Source organism: Rhipicephalus sanguineus, chromosome 7 (assembly GCF_013339695.2).
Source record: "Rhipicephalus sanguineus isolate Rsan-2018 chromosome 7, BIME_Rsan_1.4, whole genome shotgun sequence".
NCBI lineage: Eukaryota > Metazoa > Arthropoda > Arachnida > Ixodida > Ixodidae > Rhipicephalus > Rhipicephalus sanguineus.
The window spans coordinates 8,407,574-8,421,162 of NC_051182.1; the positions used below are offsets into that span (position 1 = coordinate 8,407,574).

Genomic DNA, 13,589 nt, shown 5'->3' on the forward strand with positions numbered 1-13,589 from the left:
CACCCGTGGAGTTATCAATCATCTACCCTTTCCGATTGCCTATATGGCGACCTAAAAGAGCAGCAGTGTGTTTGCATAAAATGCATAAAATATTAAATGAACTCAATGTTATGTTGTGCTTTGCGCATTATCATTTAAGGTTGGTGTTCGTGAAGTGCACAGGTCACAGTTTTGTTGTAATCATATTCTCGCGTGGTTGTGACGCTGAAGAAGTGCAGAAAGGCTGGAAAATACGGAGCTCTATATTTCGGCGAATTTGCACCCGTGGAGTTATCAATCATCTACCCTTTCCGATTGCCGCTATGGCGACATAAAAGAGCAGCAGTGTGTTTGCATAAAATGCATAAAATAATAAATGAACTCAATGTTATGTTGCGCTTTGCACATTATCATTTAAGGTTGGTGTTCGTGAAGTGCACAGGTCACAGTTTTGTTGTAATCATATTCTCGCGTGGTTGTGACGGTGAAGAAGTGCAGGAAGGCTGGAAAATACGGAGCTCTATATTTCGGCGAATTTGCACCCGTCGAGTTATCAATCATCTACCCTTTCCGATTGCCGCTATGGCGGCATAATAGAGCAGCAGTGTGTTTGCATAAAATACAGCAAATACGAAATGAACTCAATGATTGCTGCGAGAAGATTCCTAGTAAGCGATAGAACTCGCAAAAACAAAATGTGGGTGGTGACGCCACCTTGAAGTTTCCTCACCATTCAGCGTGACATCATATCTTTCGACGGCGCCTACTAGGGACTACGTAGTTCTTAATCGGTAAAAATGAAGCGCATTGTCCTCTGAGGTGGCCATAGACCTAAAATACCAAGTTTGGAGTAATATTGTTGAGCCAATGGCGCCAAAATACGCTAAATACACTTTGAAATCCGTGACGTCACGCGGGGAAATGTCGGCGCGAAATTTAAAAATGAAACTTTGAACTTGATTTTCTCCTGTATTAATAAACCGATAATCGCGAAATTAACGGCATTAGAGTTATGAGAGCATAATTTATCGACCTAAATCGATTGACTGTGTCTCTTTAGTGTCCCTTTAAGGTAATAGGGTCATAGCAGGTTGTTCATACTCATCGTATTTACATCGCCAAACTGAGACTGTGAAGTTTGCAGGTGGAATGCTCAGATGATCAGTTTAAATTTGAGTGTACTTTTTAAGTCACGGTAATATTTCCAAAATGTTAATAAACAATGCTGTGTTGTCGCGGTATCGGGCGTCCCAGCCTGCACCGGCAGACAGAGTGGGCGACGCCAGCCCCCCCACTCGCGAACGAGTTGGTACGCCAGTGTCATCTGCCCTTTCCGATTGCCGCTATGGTGGCATATAGGGCAGCAGTGTGTTTGCATAAAATACATAAAATATGAAATGAACTCATTGTTATCTTGTGCTTTGAACATTATAATTTAAAGTTGGTGTTCGCGAAGCGCACAGGTCACAGTTTTGTTGTAATCATATTGTCACGTGGTTGTGACAGTGAAGTAGTGCAGAAAGGCTGGAAAATACGGAGCTCTATATTTCGGCGAATTTGTGCCCGTCGAGTTATCAATCATCTACCCTTTCCGATTGCCGCTATGACGGCATAATAGAGCAGCAGTGTGTGTGCATAAAAAACAAAAAATGTGAAATGAATTGAATGTTATGTTGTGTGCTTTGCACATTGTCATCTAAAGCTTGCGGGAATCAAGAGCGCCGCCCCTCTCTGGCGCCTCGTTCCCCAGCTAGCGTGTGTGCCGGCCCCGCGCGGCTCGAGCACCGGGAACCACCGCTAACTGGCAACATGGGGACCGTGGCTACGACGCCAGGCGAGAGCGCCACTAACAGCGCAGCATGCTGCACCGAAAAGCCCTAAATACTCGGCCCTGTCAACACCACTCTGGGATCTTCGGCCGCCGCTGACAGATGCTACAACTTGGTTTTTTGCAGTTCTAGTTTGGCGTACCTCTGGCTGCGTTGTTCAAGTTCCTGGATACGGTCCCGTACAATGGATCTGCGCAGTCGTCACGACATGTGGCATCACCGAGGTGATTACCTGGCTGGGTGACTCAACGTCTCTCGTCAAGAGTGCAGTATCCTGCGCTGTTAGTGGCGCTCTCCCTCCTGTTGGTGAAAGACGTTGAATCACCCAGCCAGGTAATCACCTCGGTGATGCCAGATACGGTGAGGACTGCACAGATCCTTTGGCACGGGACTGTATCCGGGAACTTGAACGATGCAGCCAGAGGTACGCCAAACTAGAAGCGCAAAAAGCCAAGTTGTAGCATCTGTCAGCGGCGGCCGAAGATAAAGAAATGGTAGGCGTATTCCGAGTTAGACTGCTTGCGAGATAGGCTCATGACTGCGTTTGAAAACATTAGTCTGCATCATCCAAAGTTAACTGCAGTTTTCAAGTAAGGACAGGTCGTTTTGTAGAGTTTACTGGTTGTTGATGGTGCTTTTTCGACAATACAGGACACAATAATCCGCGAATAACCGAATGTATGATGAAATTCGTAATGGTATATCGTTTACATCAATTAGAAAGAGTAAGGGGCCGAGCACGGACCCCTGAGGGACGCCGGATTTAACGGAAGCTGTTGTGGAATGAAGACCGGCAATGTCAGTGAACTGGAGTCGATCTGCTAGGAAGGATCTGATTCATGACAGGGTTAAGGGGTCCAAGTTAAGAAAGAGTTTGTTTATTAGTCGTTGATGAGCGACGTGATTGAAGCCTTTAGAGAAATCTATGACGCCACTTTCAAGCGGAGAATCTCAATCAATCAATCAGTCAAATCAAATTTTATTTTCGCTTCAGACAGTACAGTGCATTGTCACTGCGAAAATAGGGGACCAGAGAAAATGCTGCGCTTGCACAGCTTGGCTAAGCTCTGGTCACCCGTACAGCAGCAGTGACAGGACGAAACATCTAAGCAAAATTAATCTATATAGCCACAGGATATACAATGCTATTCCAAAAGTAGTTATATCATCGACGATGTTGTGATAAAAAAACATCAATGTATGTTTTAGTTTTCAATCGCCTTAGTAAAACGGGCTACTGTAAATATACAAACTTGAGTATTCCAACATATTTACATAAACAGATCTAGTAACGTTTTGTTAGTAACGTCCACATTTCTTTGTTCTACTCGATTTAGTGTGATTGGGAGTACATAATCAAGCTTTTCTTTCCCATAATGGGTACGCGAGAAAGGAACATGGTATGGTGGGTGACACCTGAAAGGAGGAAATTGTATTTGCTCGAAGATTTGCTATTGTTTCGAATAACTCTGTTCTTCCTAATGTGGCATTTTTGTATGTTCTCAGTACTTTGTTTGTATATGTTGTGAATCTTCATAATTTTATGTTTGTGGAATAAAGGTTCTGTGTGTTCTTGAAACGAGACGTTTGCTATTGAACGAAGTGCTTTTTTCTCGACCAAGAATAATTTATTTAGGTTTGATAATGTTGTGTTTCCCCATATTCGTGTGCAATAATATAAGTGAGAGTTGAAGAGCGCGAAATACAACATTCTTTAAATGCTAACAGGAAAAGTGTGCCCCGCCACGGTGGTCTAGTGGTTATGGCACTCGACTGCTGACCCGAAGGTCGCGGGATCAAATCCCGGTCGCGGTGGCTGCATTTTCGATGGAGGCGAAAATGTATGAGGCCCGTGTACTTAGATTTAGGTGCACGTTAAAGAACCCCATCTTAAGAAAAAACTGCGCAGCAGGACGAGTCACCAAGAAAGAACTGACGAAAACGAGCGCAGACTCACAACTAGTTTATTGAAAACCGTGTCAACCTTAAAAAGCCGCAGCAAAGGTGATGTGTCACAAACAACGAAAAAACACGTCAATCCGCATAACCAATAAGCAACACCGGTCAAAGATTTCAAATTGACGATCACTGCCGCCTAGTTAATGATAGCACGTGGACCGCAGATAATCGGACTCCTTGTCGGACAAACAGATAGAGGGAGCGCTGACACATCTTTCACCCTTTCCTCTGATGTGGAAGGCCTCTATTATCTTGCGGCCCATGTATCTACTATCCCTGGACACTACTTTCGCGTCAATAAAAGCGGGTTCACACCCACACTCCCCGCAATGCGCGCGCAAATGCAAGCCCGGGGTACAGGAAAGTGACCGCTCGTGCTCTCTTAGTCTGACGTTGATGCATCTACCGCTTTCTCCGATGTACGATTTGCCGCACGTTAAGGGGACCTGCTAAACAATGCCTACCTTGCATGGTACATACTTATTCTTATGCCGTACATGACATTCATTGCTCTGCTCCCGTTCCATCCTATGGTTAACTAAACTGCAGACCTTCGAAAGCTTAGCTGGCGCTGAGAAGGCAATACGTACGCCATACTTTGAGCCTATTTTCTTTAACCCGTGGGAGAGGCCATGGAGTACGGGATCACCGCGAACTTAGTCTTGTCAGTGGCCGTCTTTCCCTCTCCTTGTGCATTTCCTTCCCTTTGTTTGATTACGCGAACCAGTTTATTACAGACAGTGGCAGTCACATGGTCTGGATAACCAGCGGCGTTTAGCCTTTCCGTCTGTTTAATAAAACCATTCTGCATTTCCTGAGTACACGATTTGTCTAACGCTGCTTGCAAGGCCGTAAAAGCTATGCCTATCTTAATGACCTTCGAGTGACTCGAACCATAATTAAGCAGCGGTTTTTTGGCCCTGGGATTATATGCCCAGCACACATGGTCCGTCTTAAATTCAAGTTCTAGATCCAAAAACTGTAGGCTAAGATCATGCCAATATTCTAAGGTGAACTTGAGACCTACACCTTGCGAGCTAAATTGTCCAAGAACACGATCGGCCGTTTCCTTATATTTCTCTCTTCAAAAAACACCAGGTAGTCATCAACGTACCTAAATATCTTGACCGAGTCACTTAAACAGTCCTGCATGGCTCTATCAACACAGCTCAGAAAAATGTCACTGAGTGCAGGTGCGACACTGGAACCGATACAAACACCGGTTTTCTGCACGAACAGTTCATCCCCGATGCCAACCGCGGTAGATTCCAAATACAATGCCAAAAGTTCTTGGAACGTTTCCACTGACACATCGTTTTGTCGCACGAAGTGGGCCTCGTCGTTCAAATCAGTAATGCACTTCTTGACGCTGCGAAGAACTTCCTGTTGCGGCAGAGAATAAAATAAATCTTCCACGTCTATGCTGGCCGCAGCGCAGCATCCATGGTTTTCTTCCTTCAAGAACCTCACCAACATGCGTGAATCTGGGATTCTGAAGGGATCCTGGATCACTAGGGACGCCAGTTGCTGCTGGAGGAATCCGGAAATCGCTCGCAGCCAGGTGCTTCTTTCTCAGATAATGGCCCTGAGCGGCGCATGAGGCTTGTGGGTCTTCACTGTGTAAAAAACATGCAGTGTCAACCTTGGGGCCTTCTTTACTTGGGCAGCCACATCTGTAAGTCCTACCTTTTCGAGGTAGTTTAAGGCTCGTTGGCTCGTTGCCGCATTCGGACCCTTGCAACCGTCTACAGGGCACGCTAGGAGGGTGTGCAGCATCCTTGCCTCCGAATGGTGGCGCAACGCAAGGTACTACAAAGACGCTTAAGGATTGCGTGCGCGGCACAGGGAGTGGAAGAGCAAAGTAATCAACGCTTCAGAGCCTGGTGCAAGACGAGCGACGAGACAACTGAATTTTTGTGGAAGACTATCTTCCCTCACCTACCCAAGAAGCGGAAGAGACAACCTGGCAGGAATGAAGACGTACTTGTTCTTGGCGACCAAGAAGTACCGGAAATACACCTTAACACTCTTCGTAAAGGGCCGAAGTTCGCCTTTCAGTTCTCCCCTTCACCAGTCGACAGGGTGGTTTTCGCGAAGGCAGTTTCGAACAAAGTTCCTGAAGACCTTGGGGCCAGAGCATCAGAAGAGTGTGTCGAAGTGGTGGCAAGCCAAAGAGAGGTCTACAAAAAGCGGGTGAGTCTGCGACCACTTGTTGATTATTTTGTAGAGAACGACCTTAGGGTGTTGAATTCAGACAAAGAGGGCCACTTTGTGGTTATGGACGAAGCAATGTATGCTGAAAAAGCAGAAGAGGAACAGAGGAGGGAAGAACTTTAAGAAAATAGGAGGAAGCGCTAAGCATTTAAGACAACCAGCCTTAAACTACCTCGAAAAGGTAGGACTTACAGATGTGGCTGCCCAAGTAAAGAAGGCCCCAAGGTTGACACTGCATGTTTTTTACACAGTGAAGACCCACAAGCCTCATGCGCCGCTCAGGGCCATTATCTGAGAAAGAAGCACGTGGCTTCGCGCGATTTCCGGATTCCTCCAGCAGCAACTGGCGTCCCTAGTGATCCAGGATCCCTTCAGAATCCCAGATTCACGCATGTTGGTGAGGTTCCTGAAGGAAGAAAACCCTGGATGCTGCGCTGCGGCCAGCATAGACGTGGAAGATTTATTTTATTCTCTGCCGCAACAGGAAGTTCTTCGCAGCGTCAAGAAGTGCATTACTGATTTCAACGACGAGGCATACTTCGTGCGACAAAGCAATGTGTCAGTGGAAACATTCCTAGAACTTTTGGCGTTGTATTTGGAATCTACCGCGGTTGGCATCGGGGATGAACTGTTCGTGCAGAAAACCGGTGTTTGTATCGGTTCCAGTGTCGCACCTGTACTCAATGACATTTTTCTGAGCTGTGTTGATAGAGCCATCCAGGACTGTTTAAGTGACTCGGTCAAGATATTTAGGTACGTTGTTGACTACCTGGTGTTTTTTGGAAGAGAGAAATATAAGGAAACGGCCGATCGTGTTCTTGGACAATTTAGCGCGCAAGGTCTAGGTCTCAAGTTCACCTTAGAATATTGGCATGATCTTAGCCTACAGTTTTTGGATCTAGAACTTCAATTTAAGACGGACCATGTGTGCTGGGCATATAATGCCAGGGCCAAAAAACCGCTGCTTAATTATGGTTCGAGTCACTCGAAGGTCATTAAGATAGGCATAGCTTTTACGGCCTTGCAAGCAGCGTTAGACAAATCGTGTACTCACGAAATGCAGAATAGCTTCATTAAACAGACGGAAAGGCTAAACGCCACTGGTTATCCAGACCATGTGACTGCCACTGTCTGTAATAAACTGGTTCGCGTAATCAAACAAAGGGAAGGAAATGCACAAGGAGAGGGAAAGACGGCCACTGACAAGATTAAGTTCGCGGTGATCCCGTACATCCATGGCCTCTCCCACAGGTTAAAGAAAATAGGCTCAAAGTATGGCGTACGTATTGCCTTCTCAGCGCCAGCTAAGCTTTCGAAGGTCTGCAGTTTAGTTAACCATAGGATGGAACGGCAGCAGAGCAATCAATGTCATGTACGGCATAAGAATAAATATGTACCATGCAAGGTAGGCATTGTTTAGCAGGTCCCCTTAACGTGCGGCAAATCGTGCATCGGAGAAAGCGGTAGATGCATCAACGTCAGACTAAGAGAGCACGAGCGGTCACTTTCCTGTACCCCGGGCTTCGTTTGCGCGCGCATTGCGGGGAGTGTGGGTGTGAACCCGCTTTTAATGACGCGAAAGTAGTGTCCAGGCATAGTAGATACATGGGCCGCAAGATAATAGAGGCCTTCCACATCAGAGGAAAGGGTGAAAGATGTGTCAGCGCTCCCTCTATCAGTTTGTCCGACAAGGAGTTCGATTATCTGCGGTCCACGTGCTATCATTAACTAGGCGGCAGTGATCGTCAATTTGAAATCTTTGACCGGTGTTGTTTATTGGTTACGCGGATTGACGTGTTTTTTCGTTGTTTGTGACACATCACCTTTGCTGCGGCTTTTTAAGGTTGACACGGTTTTCAATAAACTAGTTGTGACTCTGCGCTCGTTTTCGTCAGTTCTTTCTTGGTGACTCGTCCTGCTGCGCAGTTTTTTTCTTAAGATGTTCCCGTACCAACTCGCCCAACTTTCAACCCTTGTTAAAGAACCCCAGGTGGTCGAAATTTCCGGAGCCCTCCACTACGGCGTCTCTCATAATCATATCGTGGTTTTGGGACGTTAAACCCCAGATATCATCATCAACAGGAAAAGTGCGACGGTTCCCGCTTAATACATTGGCTGCTCTGCTTCGTTTTGGCAATAAGGTTTTCACATGTTCATTCCAGGACACATTTTCTGAAAAAATTACGCCGAGAATCTTAATATGTTTCTCTATTTTCATTTGAAATGGTCCGATAGTTATATAATCGTCGATGTTTCTTCAAATGCCCGGGGCACGGAACAACACACATTTAGTTTTCGATTCGTTTAAAGGGCCCCTCACCAGGCCACATAGCAAATTTTAGTTAGACGCTGGAAGTTGTTGTGTGCCGAATGAAGAGCAGTATGCCGCAAGAATTTTTCAAATCGGTTCTTTACGAGCTGAGAAAAACAATAATTTGTAGCGGCGCGAAACCATGATGCGAGGAGGCGAGTTTCAAACCCTTGCCACTGGCCCCGTGTAGCCTTCGCAAGCCAAATCCCTCCCTGCCCTCTTCACTTGACACATACGCATGAACACGTCATGCGCATGCATGGTCACGTGCGCATGACGTGCCCGAGCCAGCCGGAGCACGCGAGCGGCGTTGCACGGCCGCTACCTTCTTTTTTATGTAGCGGTCATGGGCGTTTTGTCGGCGTTCTCTGTGGTGTACTGCCTGTCTCTGCGGGACGGGCAGGGCTTAAAGTCAGGGGGTGCCCGGGGGGGGGCCCGGCCCCCCCTCCATTTTTTAAGGAGGGGCCCGGCCCCCCCTCGGCAGTCCGACGGCGGCACTGCGGCACCCATTTGGCAAGTGCTGGAGTTGAATTTTTTGGCATTAGTGCTTTGTGCGGGGAAATTATACTCTGCAATTTCACGAATAATGATTAGTTAATCGCGAATGTTTGGTTGACGGGGTGTTAGCAAAACAGAAGAAAACAGGTATCGTCGTACTGTTGAATGCAATTCGCTGAGACACTGAACAGCACGGGCAACGCCTCCTGAAACCACGGGTCACCACCCTGTTCGACAGAGCGTCTTGGCGTAGCATACTGTTTCACAAGGCACCTGAGTGTGAAGCTACCTGCTCGTGCATCAGTAATGGTTCACTATGGTCTGTTTAGTTTGCCACTAAATTTTCATTCATTTAGTTGTGCATCACAAGTCTGTAATTACAAAGACGTATGTAATTTCCCCACTTTATTAGGCAAGGGGTAGCGAAAATAAAATAATAGCACTGCCGTGCCTGAGGTTCTGAATCCAGTGAGTCAACTAATGTTACTTACTTTGAGTTGACATATCTTTAAGCCTGTATATCACGTGTTATTTTTGAAGAATCGTTCCCAAAATAATTTCATTTAATGCTTGATTGGACTGACACGTTGAATAAATGCCCGAAATATATTTTTATAGCATTCATAAGCATTTGTTCAGTTAGAGAGACAGTTGGCTTCACTGCAGTGTGATCATCGCAAACACCTCTCTTAACGCTTAATCTATAGCATATGTTATTATATACAGTGGAATCTCGTTGATACGATTCTGCATAATACGTTTTTCAGCCTAATACATTTTTGTTTTACTCCCGGCCAACATCCCTCGGAAATAATGCATTTTCATGCGTTTAATACGATCACATTTTTGCCCCAAATTGGATAATACGACCGCGAAAGTGGATCTTGACCGATATATCTATAGAAATCCTGCGTTTATTATTCAATATGCCAGCGCGCACCGCGTCTGTGTTATATATATATATATATATATATATATATATATATATATATATATATATATATATATATATATATATATATATATATATATATATATATATATATATATATATATATATATATATATATATATATCCGCTTTATGAGGGCCCCCTCTCCAATGAAGGGAGACTTTAAGCCCTGGGGACGGGCATGAAAGTTGAGACAATTGTACGGGCACGAGAGTGGCGGTATCATGAACCAGTGCCGCATTAACGTTTCCTTGGACGCGGTAGAATAAACGAGCATAATGAGTGCTCGAACGCGCTAGAACATTACTTTCGTTTCCAGGGCTGGCGTCTGCTCGATGCGCTAACCGCGGGGACACGAACGCATGGGAAAGGGAGGCACATTAGCCCCGCATGTCGCTGCAATTCACGAAAAAAAGAATGAAAAAGACGCACACATTCCCTTTGTGTGTCTCATTATTTCTCTCAAGTTTTATTAATCTATTCAAGCAACAAATTACACAAACTACACATGTCGTGTCAAATAATTATCGCAGCGTCACGCGCTACTGTTGGCGACGTCAGAGCACAGTCGTCTACGTAGAGGAGCGACGTCACAGCACTACCATCTACGTAGGACCATTTTCTCATGTACATCATACCCTCATTCTCTAAAGCGCGCGCCCGCGAGAGGAAGGGCAAGCAGCGTTCACCTTGAAATTTGATCCATTTCCGCGGCGCGTAGCGTTGCAAATTTTGGCAGACGTGATCGTGAACGCCCAGTGTATGCATTGCGCTCGTTAGCTCAAAATTGTCAAACCTGGTGAGGGGCCCTTTAAAGTAAGCCTATTGAACTTGCACCAGATCTGTAAGTTATGATAGAATGTATCACCTTTTGGCGTTGTGGTCTCCAAGCCTCTCCATTCAAGAAGTACCGAGCAATCGTCGGCATATATACTATATATACAATCCTCATAAATGTTTACAACAGCAATAATATAGAAAAGGAAGAGAATCGGTCCTAGTATGCTACCCTGAGGAACCCCAAATTCAATAGGCCTAAGGTGTGATTTATATTTATTTAGTTCAACATATTGGTAGCGCTCAATCTAAGTTTAATTGGAGGTCAGTGATGAATTCAATCAGCTGAGTTTTACAGGACAGACCAGGTCGGAAGCCGTGTTGATTTTTGAAGAAAAAGCCGTTATAATCGCGGTGGTGGGCAACGTGCGAATAAATAATTTTGCAGGCAATGCATTTCAGTGAAATAGGGCGATAATTACACGTGTTAGATCGGTCACCTGATTTGAATACTGGTGTTACCTTGGCTATTTTCCAGTATTCAGGTATGGTACCTTTAGAAAAGGACTGAGAAAATATGATATACAGAATGCGGCTCGTAATAGCTGCAGTGGATTTTAGTATATTTGCCGGGATGTTATCAGGACCAGGGACACTCGATGTTGGTATTTGGTTAATAACTTTTTGGATACCTTCGGCATTTATGGTTATGGGTGGCATCTGGGGAAAGTCGTGCCGGGAGGCAAATGGAAGATTGTCGGGTGGCTCATTAGTAAAGACTGAGGAAAACTGAGAATTCTTTAGATCAGATCACTGCTGAGCTGGTACCCGTGACCCATCAGGGTGGTTCAGTGAAATTTTATGTGATAAAGTGTTTGGGTTAATATCGTTCCGAAATATTTTACGTCTGTCGCTGATAATATTTAGGAGATGCTCATGGCAATACTTCTTTTTAGCTTTTTTCGTAGTAATGGTGTATTATCGAAGGCAAGTGAAATATTTGCCCCATTTCAACGGAGAACTACTGCAAAAGGCGTTCTTTTTTCTTTCGCGAGTTTGTTGATGAAAGAAGAAGAAATAGTAGAGAAGGAAAGGCAGGGAGGTTAACCGGTTTAGGAAAACCGGTTTGCTACCCTACACATGGGAACAGGGTGGGGGGTTGATAAGAACAGCGTACGTAAAAGCAACCTTTGTGAATACGACCCCAGTTTCTAGGATTGTGCCCGCCACTGTCATATTGCTTCTTTCAGACTTGCTTTCTCCGGCGCAAGTTTTTCTAATGAAGTTGAATTTGTGTCACTGTCAGGATTGCACCGCCCCAACAATGGGACAATGTTGAACGTCGAGATGTCACTAACGTGTTGTTGCCATTTTCTCCCGCCAGTCGTGCACCGGTGGCGGCTTGGCCTGTGTCCCCAAGGGCGGCAACGGCCGCTACGTGTGTCCCGGCCTGGCAACATTCAAGGAGGACGTGAGCATGGGCCCCAGTATCAGCGGCATGTTTCTGCGCATTAGCAGCCACATTCCGTGGATAAAGGACGTGCTGTCCAAGCAAGACTGAGGGAATCCTGTGTTCTAATAAACGCAAGGCCCGACGTAGTGAAAGTTGGCGTTTTTGTCGGTCAGTGTTAAGCCTGGTCGCCCGTCTGCCGCAGGCGAGAAGTCGTCGATCGGGTATGACAACCCGAAAGAACACATTGCTGGGCTAGTCGGTTCATACTGCAGAGTACACCATAAAAAATTATAACAGAAAAGCTCCCTCCTATTACGCTGCTTGCCTCGTTTGTTATTTGTGTTATTTGCGTTCACGCTGCCCTTTTCCCCTTGCCTCGTTATTGTTTCGCGCTAAACGGCCATAACTCTTTATGCTCTACTCTCTAGTATGGCAAACTGGTTGGTCTTCCCGCAATCTAGCGGATACGATGGGACTCAAGCGGTCAGTCGGGAGTGAAAAAACAAGGCTGATCCCTCCGTCATAGGAATCGGAATAACATGAAAGTAAAGCTTGCTCTTACAGAAGTAAGTGAATGTTTTACTGTACATTTATATAAGAGAGTTTGCACAATGTATATTGATGTCTGGCAGCTATAGCACCGTTTAATGTGGATGTGCCCACTTTGGTGGTTGGTGGTACATCTCCATCCCGACGACTAACGTCCCTGCTAAATGATTAAACATACCCTTGTGGTGTAGTAGTTAACGGTGAAAGCGTAATCAGAGAACTAGGTGTGATAGCCAGAAGAACGTCACACATTGGACGCGGAACTTGGTCGCCATCCCGTGGCATGTCAAAATGTGATTTAACTGAACACCACGGACTAGAGGGAAATGCAAAGCGCGTCGTGCCGGCCCAGTAGGCGGGCCGCGATTTTTCTAGAGAGAGCGCGTGAGCGGGGAACGCGATGTTACGGCCAGGTGAGGCAGGCGCGCGTCGCAGAGCTATGAGCGAGGCCGATGCTTTTACGACGCTTGGCTAAGGTCGCCACCTCGCGGTGTGTGAAGACCTTGACAAAATTGAACTTCTATTGAAAACGCGCCGAATGGGAGGGACGTGTAACGTGTTGCAGGTGCTAATCGCAGAGGCCACAGTAATGAAGAATTACTTTACTTCACCGCTACAAGAGGGCAACACCACCCCGCCGACCGGGAGAGTGGTAGATATAAAGGGCGCGTTTGTGAAGCTTCTAGTGTCTGTGACCGTGGCGCAGTGGATAGCGTGCCCGGCTTCTGTTGCTGCTGACCGAGCGGTCGTGGGTTCGATTCCCATTGACGGAACTTTTTTTCTTTGCCATCCGATCCTTTATATCTTTCACGTCATTTCCGTGACGGAAATAAGTCAATGAAGTCTTGGTGAACCCCGGCATAAAACAATTTCGTGTTAAAAAAAAAGCGAGATATTTGTCGGCTAGCCGTGGTACACAAAATAAGAAAACAATGGCAACAAATCAAGGAACACCAGCACGTGAGTGCTTGATACCCATCAGTGATGACGTGAAAAGAAATGTCACGAGCGATTAAGGCTCAAAAATTAAAGTATGATAGAGATAGCATCTGGTTAGAAATACGTTAA

At 45.8% G+C, this 13,589-nt stretch overlaps 1 protein-coding gene across 1 annotated transcript in view; it reads left to right on the forward strand.

Annotated features, from left to right (window-relative positions):
* LOC119400572 (proline-rich protein 36) overlaps positions 1-12,117 on the forward strand; it is a 342,207-nt gene extending 330,090 nt beyond the window's left edge. Inside the window, exon 8 of the mRNA XM_037667633.2 lies at positions 11,904-12,117. Coding sequence (XP_037523561.1) covers positions 11,904-12,080 — 177 coding nt within the window. The 3' untranslated portion in view covers positions 12,081-12,117. The remainder of the gene's footprint in view (positions 1-11,903) is intronic.
* Positions 12,118-13,589: the final 1,472 nt, after the last annotated feature.